Raw genomic sequence first — 17,213 nt, 5'->3', positions numbered from 1 at the left:
GCAAAAAAGCAAATCTTTCTTATGTATCAGGAGAGTCCATCGTGTGTTATTGCTTATCTCACCGCACCACAACACTGCTTATCATGCAACTGCCTCAAATTAACATTTCACAAAAAAGACCTAGCTGGTTATCACGCTAATGCACGAATGAGCGGGTAAGGATTGGGGAGTTGAAGTTGAAAATCATGAAGTAACTCTGATTGTAACCAGTGCGATGCTTGTGAGGTACGACCCATATCAGGTCAGGACAAAATGTTTTATTACACATTTGTTTAACTTTGCAGGATTTCCATGAAGTAAATAAAGGAGGTGAGGTCAATAGAAAGGTTAATCGTGTGTTCTGTTAATTATTTTGGTTTATATGTGACTGAGCCAGTTGACTCAGAGCAGCATTCAAGAAAAAACAGCTGGGGGGGCAAACAAACCCTCCTGACCACTGTCCACAGTTATTACCCTAAATGACCAGAAAGGAGATTCATAGAGGTCGGCTACCTGAGATAGATGGATGATTGGACGAGGCGGGAGTGGGAGGGGCCGAGGCGGGATGACGAGGAGCAGGGGAGACGAGGGGATTGGATGGAGGGTACGAGCCAATAGGAGCCTTCCGGAGCAATGGCTCCCATTGGTCAATTTCTATGCAAGCCTACAGCTGATAGACTGCATGGATTTTTTTATTCCAAATTGTAGACCATAGCTTTAAAGTGACGTTTACATAACTGACATTAAGAGATCCTTCTAATTTATATTTTTGGAAAATACTAATAAGAAAAATACATTGCTGACATTTTATTAAGAGCACATAGTGTGTGAATCCTATATTTCTATGTGATTTTATTGGAAAGCACCACGTCCTCTCCTGACTGTGAACCCATAAAATCATTTGCCTTGGGATTCAAGTGTAACAGCAGCATGGCCGCATTACACACTTTTTACAAGTTTGATCCCTGATGTCAACTTAAGCAACATTGCTGAAATGCGCAGATTCATTGAATTTCATAGTTTTCGCTGCAGTTTCGTCTCCTTTCTTATGATTTATTTTTGCAATTCTGATATTTATGTTGTGTCAGGATGCTTGGTGTAAATGTAATACTGTGCATGGCTCGGCTGTCACGTCGGGGGCTGGGTGAAGTGTTTAATTCCCGAAGGGGCCACCCTTCCTAAAACTCACAGTGATTAAAAGGATGCAGTGCATTAAATGGCAGGTTTTATCCTTAGGAACAGGCAGCACATGCCACATGTACACATGATGACATGGAAAGCTCCCCCAACACATGGACACATATTGGAAGAGAAGAGGATGTCACACACACACACACACACACACACACACACAGTCCTCATACTGATGACAGTCAAACAAACATGATCACACTGACAACCAAAGCAAGGAGCCGGGGTCAGGGTCCCTTCCTGCTGCTCTCCTCTCCCTCCTGCAAACCTTACCCGGTGGGATGGTAAACCCTGGGGGCAGCTGAATGGTCGTCTGCTGCTGAGGCGGTCTGACAATCAGCTGGGGGGCTACAATCCTCTGAGGTGGTGTAAGTCCAGGACGGGGTTGAGACTGTGCAGAGGTGGCTGTCGTGGAGGGGGCTGGAGGCCGGACCATGCTGACAGTGGTGGTCACCGGTGCGGTTTGAACAGGTCCACATGCAGGACTTGCTGCCTGCCCTGTGACACCGGCAGCAGCTGTAGCAGAGCTCAAAGGCTGGGTGACTGTTGCTGTGGTGGTGGTGGTGGTGCTTGTGGCAGCTGCTGCTGTAGTTGTGGTTGTTGGTGTGACAACAGAGGGCGCTGATGAAACAGTGTTTATTACAGAGTTGACACTACCAGACTGGCTTGACATTACAATTTTGGACTGACAATCGTCTGCTTTGGAAGCCCCGGTGCTGTGGTCCCCCTGTGGAGGCGAGGGGGTGATGGTGGGTCCTATGCGAGCTCCCTGTTGGACCAAGGCCGTCACGCTAGTCCCGTTGCCGTTCTGGGCTATGCTCGCTACGATGTGACTCGGGAGCCTGTGCAGAGCGATGGTGGGAGTCCCCCGGTCGAGCGCGATAGCCGACTGACCGACGGGCAGGCTTGACAGCGTGTACGTCGAGGTGTTAATAGAGGACGTGGCCGGCCGAGTGGAGTTCGGTGTAGTTGCGTTGCCCTCCGCCGAGCCGACGTCGTCCGCCGCCGCCGTGCTGCTGTTCCTCCGCGTCGCTACGGCTGCACCGTTCAAACTCTTGATCCGAGCCGAAGCGCTCCTCCGCGGCGTGGTGACGCGTCTCCTCGGCGGGTTCGCCTCCGCCGACGTCTCACACGTGCCCGGGCTCACCTTAGACCCCCGGCCGGACGCGGTGCTGATGCTGGCCGGCGTGGATGCCAAAGTTGACACGCCAGACGCGGTCAGTGTTGTGATGGATGCTCCATGTGATTGCGAGCCGCTGCTAGTGGCGTTCACGCAGGCAGCCGAGGCGGTGGAGGGCTCGCCGAACAGAGCGGTGCAGCCCAGAGAAGGAGACGTGACAGTCGTATCCGGGCTAACGTCTTTAGAGTTGATCTCCGGGCGCATCTCGGGTTTATTACGCCGTCCTTGTTGTTGTTGTTCTAGTGTTGTTGTGCCCACTGGAGCTGGTAGCGTTTTTCCTAAGTGATGGTTAGCGGGGGCCACTGAGCCAGCGCCTCCGTTTTCGTCTGCTTTACCTGCCGGGTTGCTTTGGCCAGCAAGCTGTGACTCCAACGAGCCCACTAAGTCGCTCACAGCTTTTTCGTCCACCTCTGAAAAGAGCATATCTTCCAGGGGGTCGGAGGCGCCCGCCATCTCTGATCACAGATAGCTGTCTTATTTTTTTTTTTATTTTTTTTTGTACAGTGCGCCTGCGTGTTACTAGGCATTGTGGGAATGAATCTGACGTCATTAAATGAGGGGGCATCCTAGTTTTATTTCATGTTTTTTCTCCGAGTATAATGTTATAATGAAGAGAGGTTGCAATACTGTTACATAACGATCCCAGACTTGGGTGTGTGGCACACGTGACGTCATCTAAGCGTCTACTTTACAGGATGTGAAATAAAAACCGTGCAATTTGATGTGTTAAAAAAACTAGCCCTGCGGTATATACATTTTCTACATTAAAAAAAATGTGTCTTTAAGCAATATGGGGGCAGGGTGGGGAGAGAGGCAGACACGTGTAATATCGCGATATGATAGCATGGCCAAATCTCAAACCTGTTTTAAGCACCCTATGATTAATTGACTAATTGTCTTCGTTAAAAAATAATGTTAAACGTGACCAAAGGTACATGCGTAGCTTTTACGTGACTGAGTTCACCATGTTTTCGTCAAATCACTCTTCAACATTTACGAGAAGGGGGTAGCAGCGGGAGTAGGAGGAGGGAACTCTGCGGAATGAGACGCAGCCCTTCTCCCAGCATGCTTCGCGGCGGGCGAAGGAAAATGAAAACGGCCATGTCGCGCTACAAGTCACTTCTGAAATGAGCACGGCTTTACTCGCGGCGTTACCGAACATTTCGTGTGATGTGGTGTTAAAACTACGGCTCTGAAAGTAGTACATCGGATCTCTCGTTTGACAGATACACATTCCGCGGAAATACGAGCGTTATTAACAGCAGAGGACAAACATGAGCGGAGGAGGGACGCCGTACATTGGCAGCAAAATTAGCCTAATCTCCAAGGCCGAGATTCGCTATGAAGGAATTTTGTACACGATTGATACGGAAAACTCGACTGTAGCTCTTGCTAAAGGTAAGTTAAGTAAGCACGGGGTGGCTTACAGTACGGAAGTGGCTTATAGCAGGGCTTACAAGAGTGTTATGCGATGGACAACGGAGATTGATTTCAGCGCAGTTAGCTTGCGTTAGCTTTGTAGCCAACTAATAGCTAAGTGGTGCTGTAGTTAACGCTCTGCGTCCTTTGTTTACCTTGTGTTTGGGGCTACCGTTAAATACGTGGCCGCTATTCCTCAGTATCAAGCGGAATAACGCCTGATAGTTAGTAAATGTTGTTGCTGTCAACCATCTCTTAATAACTTTGTATTAAGGCGTTATTAGCTGAGTTATATTTGAGTCTTCTGAACGTGTGTTAGCGTTGAGTGAACTCTGATACAACGACCACTCAATTTTATACACTGACGTGGAGCACGTCCCCTACAAACCTGCTACTTAACCTGTCAATTTGATTAATACATTGTATTGCTGGATGACTATTTGATAGCTGGTCATAAAGGAAAATATATTTATGTTAATAATAATTTTAATTTAAAGTTATATTTTTCTGTTAAACTGTAAACATTCCCATGAAGAGTTGGCTATCATACATTTTAAAAATGAAATGGTGCATCAGTATTCAAAGTGTTTTAAGGAAGCATGCAGTTTCGCTCCTGCAATAGGTTTTAAATGTGGACACGCTCAGTGCAAGGATCCACACAGGAAGCACATATCTACTAAGCCTCAATAAATAGATGAGTAGTTTTGAGTTCTCCTGTGAACTTTCCCAACAGTTCGCTCATTTGGCACTGAAGACCGGCCCACCGACAGGCCTGTTCCACCTCGGGAGGAAGTGTTTGAATACATCATCTTCAGAGGGAGTGACATAAAAGACCTTACAGTTTGTGAGCCACCCAAAGCCACTAGCAGCCTGCCTCAGGACCCTGCTATAGTTCAAGTAAGTTGATTCGTATGCATTCTTGTTCTATAAAACTGCGGTATGTATGGCAGTTTGTCACGTCTTATGTATATTTTCTATAGTGTCTAAGTCGACGGAAAGATTAAGGGCATTTTAATGTCAATTCTTTGGGGTTCATGTATTGTGCATCCTGGTTCAATGTTATGGTTTACTGAGATATTTGGGCAGAAGAGTCATTATCATTGTCCATGAACTCTCCCAAGGTTCACGGTCATTAATCAAATCTTAAAGTCAAACTCAAATGGCATTTCAATAGTATCTAGATTCTATATCATGATGCATTTCTGAGAGAAACGGGATGTTCTAGGCAGGTCATGATATCTGGAGGAATTTGGTTTGATTTTGAGAAGATTAGCTCATAATCTTGCATAGGTCCGTGCCCATAAAAGTTGCAGTTTGTGGATGTCATGTTATTATTGGTTGAAATTGCTTGGTACTTGCTGATCTACGCACATGTAATATTTAGTTTTCCCAAAAGTCAAAAAATGTTTTTTGATGTCAAAATCTGAAGGCATTTTTTGTTTTGGTAATTGTTTTGACATATCTTGTTAAATATGTGCACAATATGAACGGGGGTGGGATTTAAAAGAGTTAAAATGGCGTTTTTAATATCAACCCAACTTTAAAAGCTATGCAAAGAAATGTACAAATGGGGCTAATATGGGTAAACGTACCACTACAGTTATCACCTGTAGATTAGATTTGATTTATCTTTTTTAGGAAGATTGCTGCCTTAAATAACAGAAAATTCTGTCAAGCAAATTAAGACCGTACATTGTGGCTTCTCATTATTAAGATATGAGAACTCCAAACTACAATATTTCAATTTGAGAATTTGACCAAATGCTATTATAACATGGAATCAAGTCACACATGCTCAGGCTCAAAAATGCCTTTGACATGGCACATTTTGACACATCACAGCAGGACACGGTCATGCCCAGGTGTATCTAATAACATTAATTAGGGCTCATGTCACTGAAGCCTCCCATTAAACCAGCGTGCCAGGCCTTTGATGTTAAGGATTACACTGGAGCTTTTCAGGTTATGATGGAACAAATCATACCTAGAAATTTTATGAATAAGAAAAATAGGAAATTGTTTAGGAACATAGCCGGTCACAGTTTAGCACACATTGCATTTAAAGTTAAATTCACTTTGCACTAACAACAACAAAGTTCTACAACTGAGCTTAGACTCTGTTGGACCAAATAAATACAAATAGCATTGACACTGAGGACTTCACGTATCTATTCAAGTTGTCATTTTTCTGAGATGTAAGCCGCCTCATTGAATATAAATAACCACCCCTCCAGTTCCATGTGTCAAAGTGTGTTAAATTAACTACCTTCCCATTTGCAGCTGGTACTTTTTAGTGATATCATTTCTGCTTTCACGGTTTCAATAATCAAACTGTCTTGCGTCTTGTCTGTTAGGCTCAATGAATGCACTAGCTTTTCTCCATGACTAATAGCTGTAGAAATAGTGTTGCGTAGCTTTGTTCAGCATTTGCAACTGTGATAGTAACAGTCACAACTTCTTCTTAGCAACCACAAAGCATGGTAAATGAGATGGGATCTGTGCTTGTGTAAAATTATTTTCGCTCCATAATGAAACAGACAAAGGGAAACACTGTTATTCCATGTGTACCCCACGTGAATGTATGTGATAGTACAGTTTCTGACACTCGTTATCAGGGTTTTTCAGTTGACTGTGTATTTGTTTTTCTAGTCGTCGCTTGGAACCAGCAATGCTCCAGCAGGACCATCATTCCAGTCGGCTGGCTCCTATGCTCCTCTCAGCAAGGTATCTGTGCCACCATACAGCCAGTTTGGTGTTGCACCCCTTGCAGCTCAGCAGTTTGGATCTGCTGCAGCAGGAGGTAAGGAGTAGTTCTTGTTCATTCACTGTATGGGTTTAAAGCACGCACCACAAATAGGAGCTGTCAAGATGGATCCTGTTCCCACATGCTGATATTTTTTTACTTTCGTGACAAAAAGTAATACATTTCAAGTTGTTTTAAACCACTTTGAGAACCCATGACCATGTAGATACACGTAAAGGTTAGAAACTGCAAAATAGTTTTTCGTATTTACTGCCAATATTTGCCTAATCATATAACGACCACAGAAACAACATTTTTCAAACAAGCCGTGTAAGGAAAGCATCTCCAGTCTCAGGCAGATTTGGATAAACACCTGATTCCTGCTGATTTGAACACAGCGCAGCTGCATGTTGTCTTTTTTGTTTCCTGCTCTTCACCTGAATCACCTCCATCCATCCCAGTTCAACCACTGATGAGTAGCTGAACTGGGATTCATGGAGGCGATTATACAATACATTCCTAATATACTGTTCCTCTGAGGATATTTTAAAGTGCTTCAAGGAGACATTTGTGGAAGGGTTGTATTACTTAATATCTAAATTGCATTTCTCTCATTTCATCAGACTATTTGATTGCTTTGCAAAGACATTAAGCTAACATTGGTGTTATGAATATTAGATATCGGTGTTGTATTTTGCCTCGTTTGCATCAAAATGTCACATCAGCTGCTGCAGATGATCCCTGCATTTAAGAAAATCGTATAGTTTGAATCTCACCTTGCTGTTTTCTGCAGGGCGCACCAGTCCCCAGCTGGAGTCTTTAACAAAACGTCCCACCCAGGCAGTGCAGGCCCCACCATCAGCTGCCCCAACACCACCTGCTCCTGTAGGTCAGAGGAGTCAGATGGGCGTGGCAGCTCCCAGACCCACCAGCACCACCACTAGCATTCAGAAGCCCCCAGACCTCCTCGAGCAGAGAAGGGGTAGGGATACTCCTCATGGTTAATTTCCACAAAGATAAGCCATTGTGTGTCTGTGTGTAGTGCGTTGTTACAACTTTACCGTGAGTTAACTTTGTGTGTTTTGCTGTTCAGCTCCGGAGGTACAGAAGGTGTTACAGCCAGATCATGAGCACAGCGCTCTTGAAAACCGAGATCCTAACAAGCGTCATGCAGGTAAATAGTTTTGCCCCTTTTACTTAGTAAAACCCATTAACACACTTAATTACATTCATCAAAGTATTATTGCTAAGTAATTTGTTTTATTATTTTATTTATTTGTGTTCACATGGTGACTGTTTTATTCAACCCTCTGAGACATCGACAACATAGACCGGGGGTGTCGGGTCATAAATACATTGTGCTTTAGTATAAAACTAGCGTAACAACGTCCCAATATATACATGTATCTTGTTTGAACGTTGCTGGATTTTAGATTTCCCCTATTATTTGCCAGCTGCTGCTCAGTCCAACCGCCGTGGCCGTGGGAGAGGATACCGCAGCCGGGGCAAGATAAACATGCGTAGGGATGGCGCCGTGACGTTTGAAGAAGACTTTGACTTTGAGACTGCCAACGCCCAGTTCAACAAAGATGAGATTGACAAAGAGCTCCAGAACAAGCTCAAACTGAAAGGTACGACTTCAACACACATCCGATGGGACAATGACTAGAAACTTTCCAGAACATAAACATTTATTTCTTCAGACTTTTCTCATGATACGAGGTGCTACAAGGTGAAAAAAATCAGGCACTGCATTTATAGTTCATCCGTTCCGTTGGCCTGATGGTTTAAAGGCCAGATGCCCTGGGTTGAGATGCTGCATGTCATCCAAAATGTGGGAGTGAATCATCAATTCATTCACTCAGTATGACAGGTGCAATTATTGGTATTTTTAAAGCACATGCAATGGTTTGAATTATTTATTCTATCACCAGTTTTGCCTGAGAAAAATAAATATACTGTTGAATATTTGTGATAATTCTCTGAGATGGACCCAAATTTACTGAAGTTTAGTCATTTTTGATGTCACCATGCAGCAATACAAATCCCATCATCATGTTTCAAAAAAGATTTCCAGCCTGGGTGGTTTCCTTATTGTTATTAGGTTACTCAGCCCTTCAGGTTTCTAATGTTTAAAGCTGTCATCCAATTATTATCCGATTATAGATGACAAGACTGAAAAGCCACTGAATGGAGAAGAAGCTGCAGAGTCAGAACTTCCAGCCAATGAGGGGACCAATGAGGAGGATGAGGCTGCCATAAACACATACTATGACAAGTCCAAGTCCTTCTTTGATAACCTGTCTGCTGATGATTTAAGGTACGTCAATATGTCCACAGTTCAATTGTAGGACTCATTGTGCTTTTTCATTTTTTTAAAAAAGTGAGATATTGGTGTCTTTTTTTAATTATAATGCAGGGCTAAGTGCTTTATAAATACTGTGAAAATACTGAAATGCTCAATCCTGCCAGAAATCCACGCAGCCAGTTTATAACTAAAGTCAGAATGCCTTCCCGTTACGGCTGTATTCATGCTAAAGGCCTTTATAATGGCACTGCTTCAAAAAAAGGGGTCTGTGCACAAGTATTTTTGCCAGACTGCACTGCCTTTTTTCTTCTTTATTGAAACAAGTCAGTGAGCTCTGTTTGACAGTGCTGTTGTCTGTCTGATTGGTGTCTGTGTGAAATATTCTCTAATCTCACTATATCATAATCACACTATAAACATAAACCCTAATTAATTTATTAAACATAGGAATTGAACTGCATTTATTTTACTGAAATACTTTTTGTTTTTATCTTTTTCAGTAAAGGGGGTGAAAGAGGTTATTCGAGGTAAGTTACATATTTTCTTAGCCGTGTTGAAGGGGGCGCCTCAGGTGATAGTAATATGCCAATATTTAGTTTGTACACTGATATCAAACAGAGAGTCTAAATGACTAGTTCAGCCTGTAGGAAGATTGCTCCTGATGGGTCTTTTTGTGTCAGGGAACGGAGAACAACCTGGGCAGAAGAGCGACGAATGAACTCTGAGACATTCGGCATCCCTCTGAGGCACAATCGAGGAAGAGGAGGTTTCCGTGGCAGAGGCTTCATGGGGCCCCGTGGAGGCAGAGGGCGACAGCTGAGCAGAGGTTCTTTCGGGCCACCCAGGGGTCCCCCGCCTGGGTTCCGGGGCGGATACAGAGGCGGCAGAGGTGGCCGGGATTTCTCCGATTTTGAATACAGGGTAAATTCGACTGCTTTATGAGCTTTTTTTTATTTGTTGTTAAAGTCCATTAAGCAACAAAATGTTACAATTTAAGAGTAACTAATCATAATGTAATCAGCACTTGTAAGAAAAGTCCAAAACAATGCATTTTCTGCTCAGTGTAACAACTTGTTACAATACACTGATACGTTATTTTTCCAGTTATGTAAGTCGATCCACACAGCAAATTATAATAGATGATAATTGACATAGCTGAATCTCACTTTGGCCACCAGATGGCTCCCCTGATGCATGGAAGCTATTTTTTATTTATTTATTTCTCAATTGCTTTGGCACATTTCCCAAATGATAATGAATATTTTCAAAACAACATGTGTAAACCTTCAAACCACTGGGCACCGGCTCACAACAGACTGCAAATGCACCTCAGCCTTTGAGAATGATATGTCTTTGAAGGAATGAGCCAAAGCAATTGAGAGACTGTAAGAGGTCAAGATTGAAATTGAATGCACAATTTATAACATCCAGGAGTTGTGTGTCAGACTTTATGATTCATAGTTTAGAGTTTTACAATGTCATTGAGTCAGTTATGTTGTTTCTTTGGATAGATCTGAATATGAAAAGGTTTAATATTATGAAAGGTTTGACACATTTCAACGTTAATTCTAATAGAACAGCCTGCTCATCGATGGTGGTAGTACAAATATCTGTTATTACAAATAATTAATGTGCTTTTAACACTTTTTAGAAGTGTTCCACAGCATGGAGCATAGTAGCAAAGCTGAAATGTGACTTTCACTTCTCAGAGGCATTTTTCCATTCATCATAACTTGTCACAAAGAACAATTTATGGCCGTTCTAAACTTGACATTTTTTCTTCTTCCTTTTTTTTAACATTTTTACAGAAGGACAACAAGGTGGCTGGATAATACCACAATGACGGACCCTCAAAGAATTGTAGCCCCTCGTCACAAAATGATTCCTGTTAAAGATATTCTTTTGTTGTCAACATTCGACAGAACGAATGAAGACGTCCTCTCAGTCACCAGCAAGAGTCGACTGCTGGAGATCAGGGGGTGAGAGTGCAGCTCCCTTTTCTCCACCTCGAGAATTAGGATTCGTGTGTTTTAATGCCCACTCATTTAGTTTGATAAACGGCCACGAGATGGACGAGAACATGTGTAAATACCTTGCATTGGAGTAAGTCCGTATTTTTGCATCAGTCAAGTTCATTTCTTACTGAAGTCGTTTGATATTCAAAGCTGTATGCAGAAAAAGCCCACTGATACTGTGAGTGGATCACAGTTCATGTGATCGATAGCTTTATTTTCTATTTTCCTTGTTTTTGATCCCATGATTTATGTCAAATTGCCAGTTGCACCATCATTTTCTCTGCTCAGATTTCTTAGTTTCTTTCTGCCATGTGTTCAGTATTGTTATCCAGTTTTTAGACATTTAGATTTTTTTTTTTCTGGACATTTATTCATTTTCTATGAAGTAGTGAGATTAAAGCCAGCTGAAAGAAACGGAATCTCAACTGCATATTATAATGAATGTATCATCTTAGCTTACCTTCTACTTAGTGTCCCCCAGCAAAGTGTGGCTCGCCAAACAGACTCACTCGTAGTTAACTCAGTATTTAGAATTGTGTAGATCATACTCACATTTGATAAATTATGTTTCTGCTTTATGTTTGTGGCTGGAACCATATGCTCGTTAATGGTGGCAATCAATAGAGAGCAGCCATTTGGTCCATGTATGAGGTTTACAGCATTAGCTTTAGAAGGATCTTTTTGTTGACTGTAGATTTCCTTTCCCAGTCTGTTTTTTTTTTATATAGTTGACTAAACAAAGAGCATTCCCATGATTTGTGTCTGAGGAGCATCTACTACTATTAATGCCTTCAAAAAATCTTTAGGAAAGAAAAGCCTGGTGTGTATTCAGTTAAAACCTGCAGTCCGAATGACCTCGAACAAGTAAGATTTGGATAGTAATGAAAAAAAGCTCTGCTATTTAGCCAAAAATAATATGTAAGCATTTGGTTGAGGTAAAATAGTTGGCCTATAAGTGCATGTTTTCTCATTGGAGTCTGAGCCACCTGTTAAAGCATGCTCTCTTTTGTTATCAGTGTTAGCGTTGGGAGATTGGAAGAAAGTATTGGCAATTGGCCGAGTACATCGCCGGTAGTTTTTCCTTTTTGGTGCCGCACAAATACACCCGGATATATCAGAAATCTTCAGTTGCTGGGTCGACACTGACCGGTGCGAACATTTTAACATGTTGCCCAATCCTAATCAGCATCTTCTCCATCGTCTTACAGTTGTCATTTACGTTATGTTTCCTCACGGCAAAACTGCTAGCAGTGTTGCAAGGGGTGTTTACTGAAAATGGGAATTCTTGTATTTCATTGAGGGACGTCTCAAAACGCATTTCTCAGCCCTCTGGCTTGTTTGTAGCTCCTCTTGGATTGTTGTCAATGGGATTGTTCTCTGGAGTGAATTCATTTTTTTATCTACTTGTGAACAAAGGGATTTGACCTGGATTTGGCGGGGCGGGGGGATTTTTTTTAATTTTTTTTTTTTTTTGCTCTGATTTGTAAGTACTTTAGGGAGTGCCTTCAGGGTGGTATTTTTTTTTTTTTTTTTTAACACAGCTCTCCCTTTAACTTAAAAATGGACAAACGTTTTGATAGCACTACAAGGTGAGGCTAGATCTTTCTCAGTAGCTGTGGGTGTTTAGAACGAAGCAACCCAGGTGATAACGTGCTGGATGTTGCACAGGTTGCTGATCACTGCATGATAGCCTTAGGAATCATCACTTCATGGGCTTTTCGCAATAACCAGCAAGATTGAATTTGAGACTAAAGGTATTACTGAATTATCACAAATTGACATGTTTTTCATGAGTTTGTTACTCCTTCCAGTCGCTCGAATTGTAAACGAGGAATTGTTTTAATGAGAATATCAGCAAAATTGAGTTTTTACATAAAAATAAAGAGTTGTACAATATCTACGTGTTATGTTTTATTTTGGTAATCCACCTGAATGTATCTCCGGGTCCCCTTCAAATGAACACACTTGTAGTTGGTTTACAGGAGAAACGCAACGCAACATCCTACAGTTTTTTATTTTATTTATCGATGAATCGATTGTCAGTGCTATCGATTCAACTAAAAAGATCTGCGAGAATAAATAAATAGAATTAATCGTTTTGGCTTCACCAATAATCTATATAAATGCGTTTAATCGTATGAATCGTGATTCTTAATTATGATCAATGTTTTAATAGGTTTAAGACACCGTCTCCCCTGCCAGCATACTGGAACATTTTAAAAAATAACAGCAATGTTTAATTACATGTAATATAATTACATTTTTGTATTGAGCATAAAAATATTATGCAGGACTACTTCTTTATAAAATAAATACGTTAAATAAGTAATTCTGTGGTCCGTTTATGTTTTCACCTTTCAGAAGAATACAGATAGTCTAACTCGCATTATTGCATGTTTATTTCATGAATATAGAATTTTGGTTACAAGTTACTGAATCAAATAAAAAAAAAAATGGTCCTTGAATCGAATCGCCAACTACTGTATCGTTAATCGAATCGCTGTGAAGCCAAAGATTCACACCCCTATTGGGAACATTTACTTCCAACTTTAAATCACTGTTGGTGCAGCTTCGTGACCGTCACCGTGGCGGTAGGTCAACATCATTTGACTGACCGATGGTGCAACTTGATCACTCAGTGACTTACTCAGCCACAGAGCCACTTATAGGACTGGCCCTCTACGGTCCAGACAAGAGGTTCACGACATTGTATATTGAAAAAGTAATAAAAACTCAGTATATTATGTCAAATAAAGTCATGAAAAAGTCTTGGTTGAACACTTAAGTATGTTTAAAGTCTAATATCGTATGTCAAAAAAGTAATTTAGAAGCCACAGTGCAGTGTGTCATTAATTTATAGTATAGTCAAAAAGGTGAAAGTATACCTTCTTGGGGGGAAAGCCTTAAAAATGTTAAAGTGCTTGAATTGTCCAGCAGTATTCATCATTCAAACCACTAATAATGTATTGAGCATTAAGAAAACAAAACTCTTGTTATGGTGTTTTCTTGGACACCCAGATGTTTCCAGGGGTTAACAGGGGAGTCCAGAAGCCTGAGCTGGTTCGGGTTTCTGTGGACCGACTCCGTAGTGTTCATGGTCGTTATGGAGGACCGGAAGTAGAAACGTTATTTCATGACGAGGCAGAATATGATTGATGTCCTGTCACAGTGTCCTGAACAAGTAATGACGAAACAATACAAGAAAATTAACATACATTTGACAAATAAGAGAAAAAAATGCTCTGTGTCTTTCGGACTTGCTCAAGCACACGCACGCACGCACGCACGCGCATCACTAATTGTCATGGATACAGAACTATGACCTTTCAAAGCAGGTATAAAAGCGCTGTCCACCATTTTGAGTTCCCTTTCTGCACTTGAACTAGACACGACTTGGAAAGACTGAGAGAGTTGGACCAAACTGTGGACAGTTTCAAACGCTTGAGGACGACTAACGACGACACATCACACATCTTATTGTTAAACCAAAGTAGTAGTAGTAGATAGTCAACGAGCTACTGTTTGGAGGAAGAGACCGCTGACGACGACGACGATGGCCCACTGGGATCCGTGGATCCTGGAGGATCCCCTGGACCTAGTTTCTGACCTCGGCCGTGACGGTAAGACAACTTTTCTATTTATTTTAGTGTTATACTTGTTGATTCATAGCCTAAAAACCTTAAACATCGCCCCGAGTCCAGAAATCAGTGAAACTTTTGGAGTTTGAAGGTGAAACCAAACACTCGATCGACGGTTTCTCCTGTAAAATGATTATTTGTAATATTATTAATACGGCGGGAGAACCGTGTAGTGTTGTAGTTGGAAGTGTGGCGTCAAAACTTCCACATCTTACATAGAGATTTGTGAAAAAAGATGCGCCAGGTTCATATTTCATAAAATGCCCCAAAGTATTATTATTAGTCGTGGTCACCATGGAAACGATGGGAATGTTCGGGCCGGACGTCACGACGTCAGGACGCGGCGTACAGGTGCAGTGGAGCCGGGCTCGATTCGACCCTGAGTGCCTTTGTTGGGATGTTGAAGCTGCACTTCTTCTCCAAACATCTGCTCTTCTTCAACACATTCACTCCGGGTTGAACACGAGCCGCCTCCACGAGGACACCGTATCCTGCACGCGCTGCGACCTGCAAATGATAAACGGGCTAGTGATGATGAGTTTTGGGCTGAAGAGGGCGCTGTGGTCATTTTGGATGAAAGAAGCTACGTTTCACTGCGTGATGACGCACAGGCGACGTCTAAAACATCCACTAACACATTGATCGGAAACCACTGATCGATTCGTCCGCACAAACTCAAGTCCTCACTATTCTTTGGTGCAGAATACATGTCTTTGAGCAAACTTATCAATATTGATGATTATAATAATATTTATAGTATTATTGAGGTTATTACATTGCTATAACAACAACATTAATGTTTCCACTATTTTTTATTATTATTATCATTAATAATAATAACAACACATATTATCGTTGCAGTCATGTTATTGTATTATATTTAATATTATAGTTATTAATATTGGTATATTTTATATTGGGTTATTATAATAATGTATAGATAATGTTAATACAAACAGCTAAAATAATAGTTATTACAATTATTTATTATTATTGGTTTAATTAATCTTAATGCTGTTTTCATCTCTGTTCAGTAACTGAAGAATAAACAGCCTCATATTTTCAATCATTTAATATCCGATCACAAAAATGTATTGATTTTTAAACTCTTTTCAAGCCACATATTGAATATACTTATACTATGTATATATGTGAAGTCAAAACGTTTTTTTTTTTGTTTGTTTTTTGTTTTTTACAATTTTAACATATTTAATAATGCTAATAGTAAATGAATTGTCACATGACAGCTGCATTAATTGATCCTCCTTCACCCAGACAGAACAGCACTGTGTGTGTTAAAAGCCCCGTGTGTTGGTGGCTTTGTGACAGACGTAGTGCAGCAATAGTTGGTATATAGATCATGCTGTCTTCTTCTTCTAATTTAAACCGGATTATTGCTTTGTTTAAATCGATGAAAAATCCTCATATTTTGAATTTTCTTCCCCCTCAGTTGGTGCCTTCGGCGACGTCGGCTGCCCTGGACGTGGTGGACGTGGTGGACGTGAGTATGGTCTCGTGGATGAGGTAAGTCAGGCTGGGGAGGGTTTTGGAGACTTCTCCGAAGATGAGGACAGCGAGCAGGAGGACTTTCAGGACCAGGGATGGACGAGCGAAGATTCTGGCTACGGCTCTGAGGATTCTGATGAAGAGGATGAAGACGAGGATGATGATTTCAGACTTCAGCAGTTCACTCCTCTTAGCGTCTGGAAGGGATTTCGTAAGGAGATGTTTCCCGATGGCCTTCGCTCTTGTCCTTCCGTCTCCCTCCCTTCTGGTGTGAGCCGAACTGAAGAAGATCCATCCTTGGTTCCTCAGAGCCCAGAAGATTCCGCTCCCTCCACCTCAGGCTGCTGCTCGTCCACGAAGAGAAGCAGAGAAGAGGACGGCCAGGTAAGTGTGAAGAGGCAGAGGATCTCTGTGGACAGCGATGAAGAGGAAGATGACTTCAGACCTCAGCAGGACCTTCCTCTCAGCCTCTTGCAGGCATTTCAGGACTTGATGTCCCAACCTCTTGGATTGGGCGTTCGTGAAGAAGATCCATCCTTGGTTCCTCAGGGTGCAGAAGATTCCGCTCCCTCCACCTCTGGCTGCAGCTCGTCCACGAAGAGAAGCAGAGAAGAGGATGGGCAGGTAAGTGTGAAGAGGAAGAGGATCTTCTAGGTCTACCACTTCCTGGCTGAGTTGCTGTGGTTCCTCATCGCTTCCACTTTGTTATTATCCTACTGACAGTGGACTGTGGAACATTCAGGAGCGAGGACATTTCTTGACTGGACTTGTTGCACATCCTATCACAGTCCCACGCTGGAATTCACTGAGCTCCCGAGAGGAAACAGAAACAGTCTGCATGCCTAGGTGTTGCTTTTACACACCTGTGGCCATGGAAGTGATTGGAACACCTGCTTTCATGGCAATATAGCGTCTCTTTTTTATTTGTCTTTTTAAAATGTACCTTCTGAGTCGTAAGGAAGTTCACAATGAATGGTTATTGTTGTTATTGTGTTAAGATATATATGATAAGTTAAGATATATAAGATAAGTTAAGATGTATAAGATAAGTTAAGATGTATAAGATAAGTTAAGATATATAAGATAAGTTAAGATATATAAGATAAGTTAAGATGTATAAGATAAGTTAAGATATATAAGATAAGTTAAGATGTATAAGATAAGTTAAGATGTATAAGATAAGTTAAGATATATAAGATAAGTAAAGATGTATAAGATAAGTTAAGATATATAA

At 41.6% G+C, this 17,213-nt stretch overlaps 3 protein-coding genes across 4 annotated transcripts in view; 2 read left to right on the top strand and 1 right to left on the bottom strand.

Moving 5' to 3' along the window:
• Positions 1–3,005, bottom strand: part of LOC311016396 (transcription initiation factor TFIID subunit 4) — an 80,089-nt gene extending 77,084 nt beyond the window's left edge. For both annotated transcript variants that reach the window (XM_084014057.1, XM_084014058.1), the window contains exon 1: positions 1,444–3,005. In XM_084014057.1, coding sequence (XP_083870183.1) covers positions 1,444–2,803 — 1,360 coding nt within the window. In that variant the 5' untranslated portion in view covers positions 2,804–3,005. The remainder of the gene's footprint in view (positions 1–1,443) is intronic.
• A 422-nt stretch (positions 3,006–3,427) lies between these two features.
• On the top strand, positions 3,428–12,747 carry lsm14ab (LSM14A mRNA processing body assembly factor b). The gene is made up of 10 exons (XM_084014085.1): positions 3,428–3,748; positions 4,503–4,666; positions 6,419–6,569; positions 7,306–7,494; positions 7,606–7,686; positions 7,967–8,143; positions 8,679–8,832; positions 9,321–9,347; positions 9,501–9,741; positions 10,629–12,747. The coding sequence occupies exons 1-10, from the start codon at positions 3,625–3,627 to the stop codon at positions 10,650–10,652; spliced, it is 1,332 nt and encodes a 443-aa protein (XP_083870211.1). The 5' UTR covers positions 3,428–3,624; the 3' UTR covers positions 10,653–12,747.
• A 1,497-nt stretch (positions 12,748–14,244) lies between these two features.
• Positions 14,245–16,740, top strand: LOC311010866 (uncharacterized protein; the record flags this gene model as incomplete). Its single annotated transcript, XM_084005512.1, has 3 exons — positions 14,245–14,455; positions 15,924–16,529; positions 16,703–16,740. Exons 1-3 carry the CDS (start codon positions 14,389–14,391, stop codon positions 16,738–16,740), a joined length of 711 nt encoding a protein of 236 aa, XP_083861638.1. The 5' UTR covers positions 14,245–14,388.
• Between the last annotated feature and the right edge of the window lie 473 nt (positions 16,741–17,213).

The sequence above is a fragment of the Eutrigla gurnardus genome, assembly GCF_963514095.1.
Source record: "Eutrigla gurnardus genome assembly, chromosome: 1".
Classification (NCBI taxonomy): Eukaryota; Metazoa; Chordata; class Actinopteri; order Perciformes; family Triglidae; genus Eutrigla; species Eutrigla gurnardus.
The sequence above is the reverse complement of the archived record's forward strand: the minus strand, read 5'-3'. Positions and strand labels throughout refer to the sequence as shown.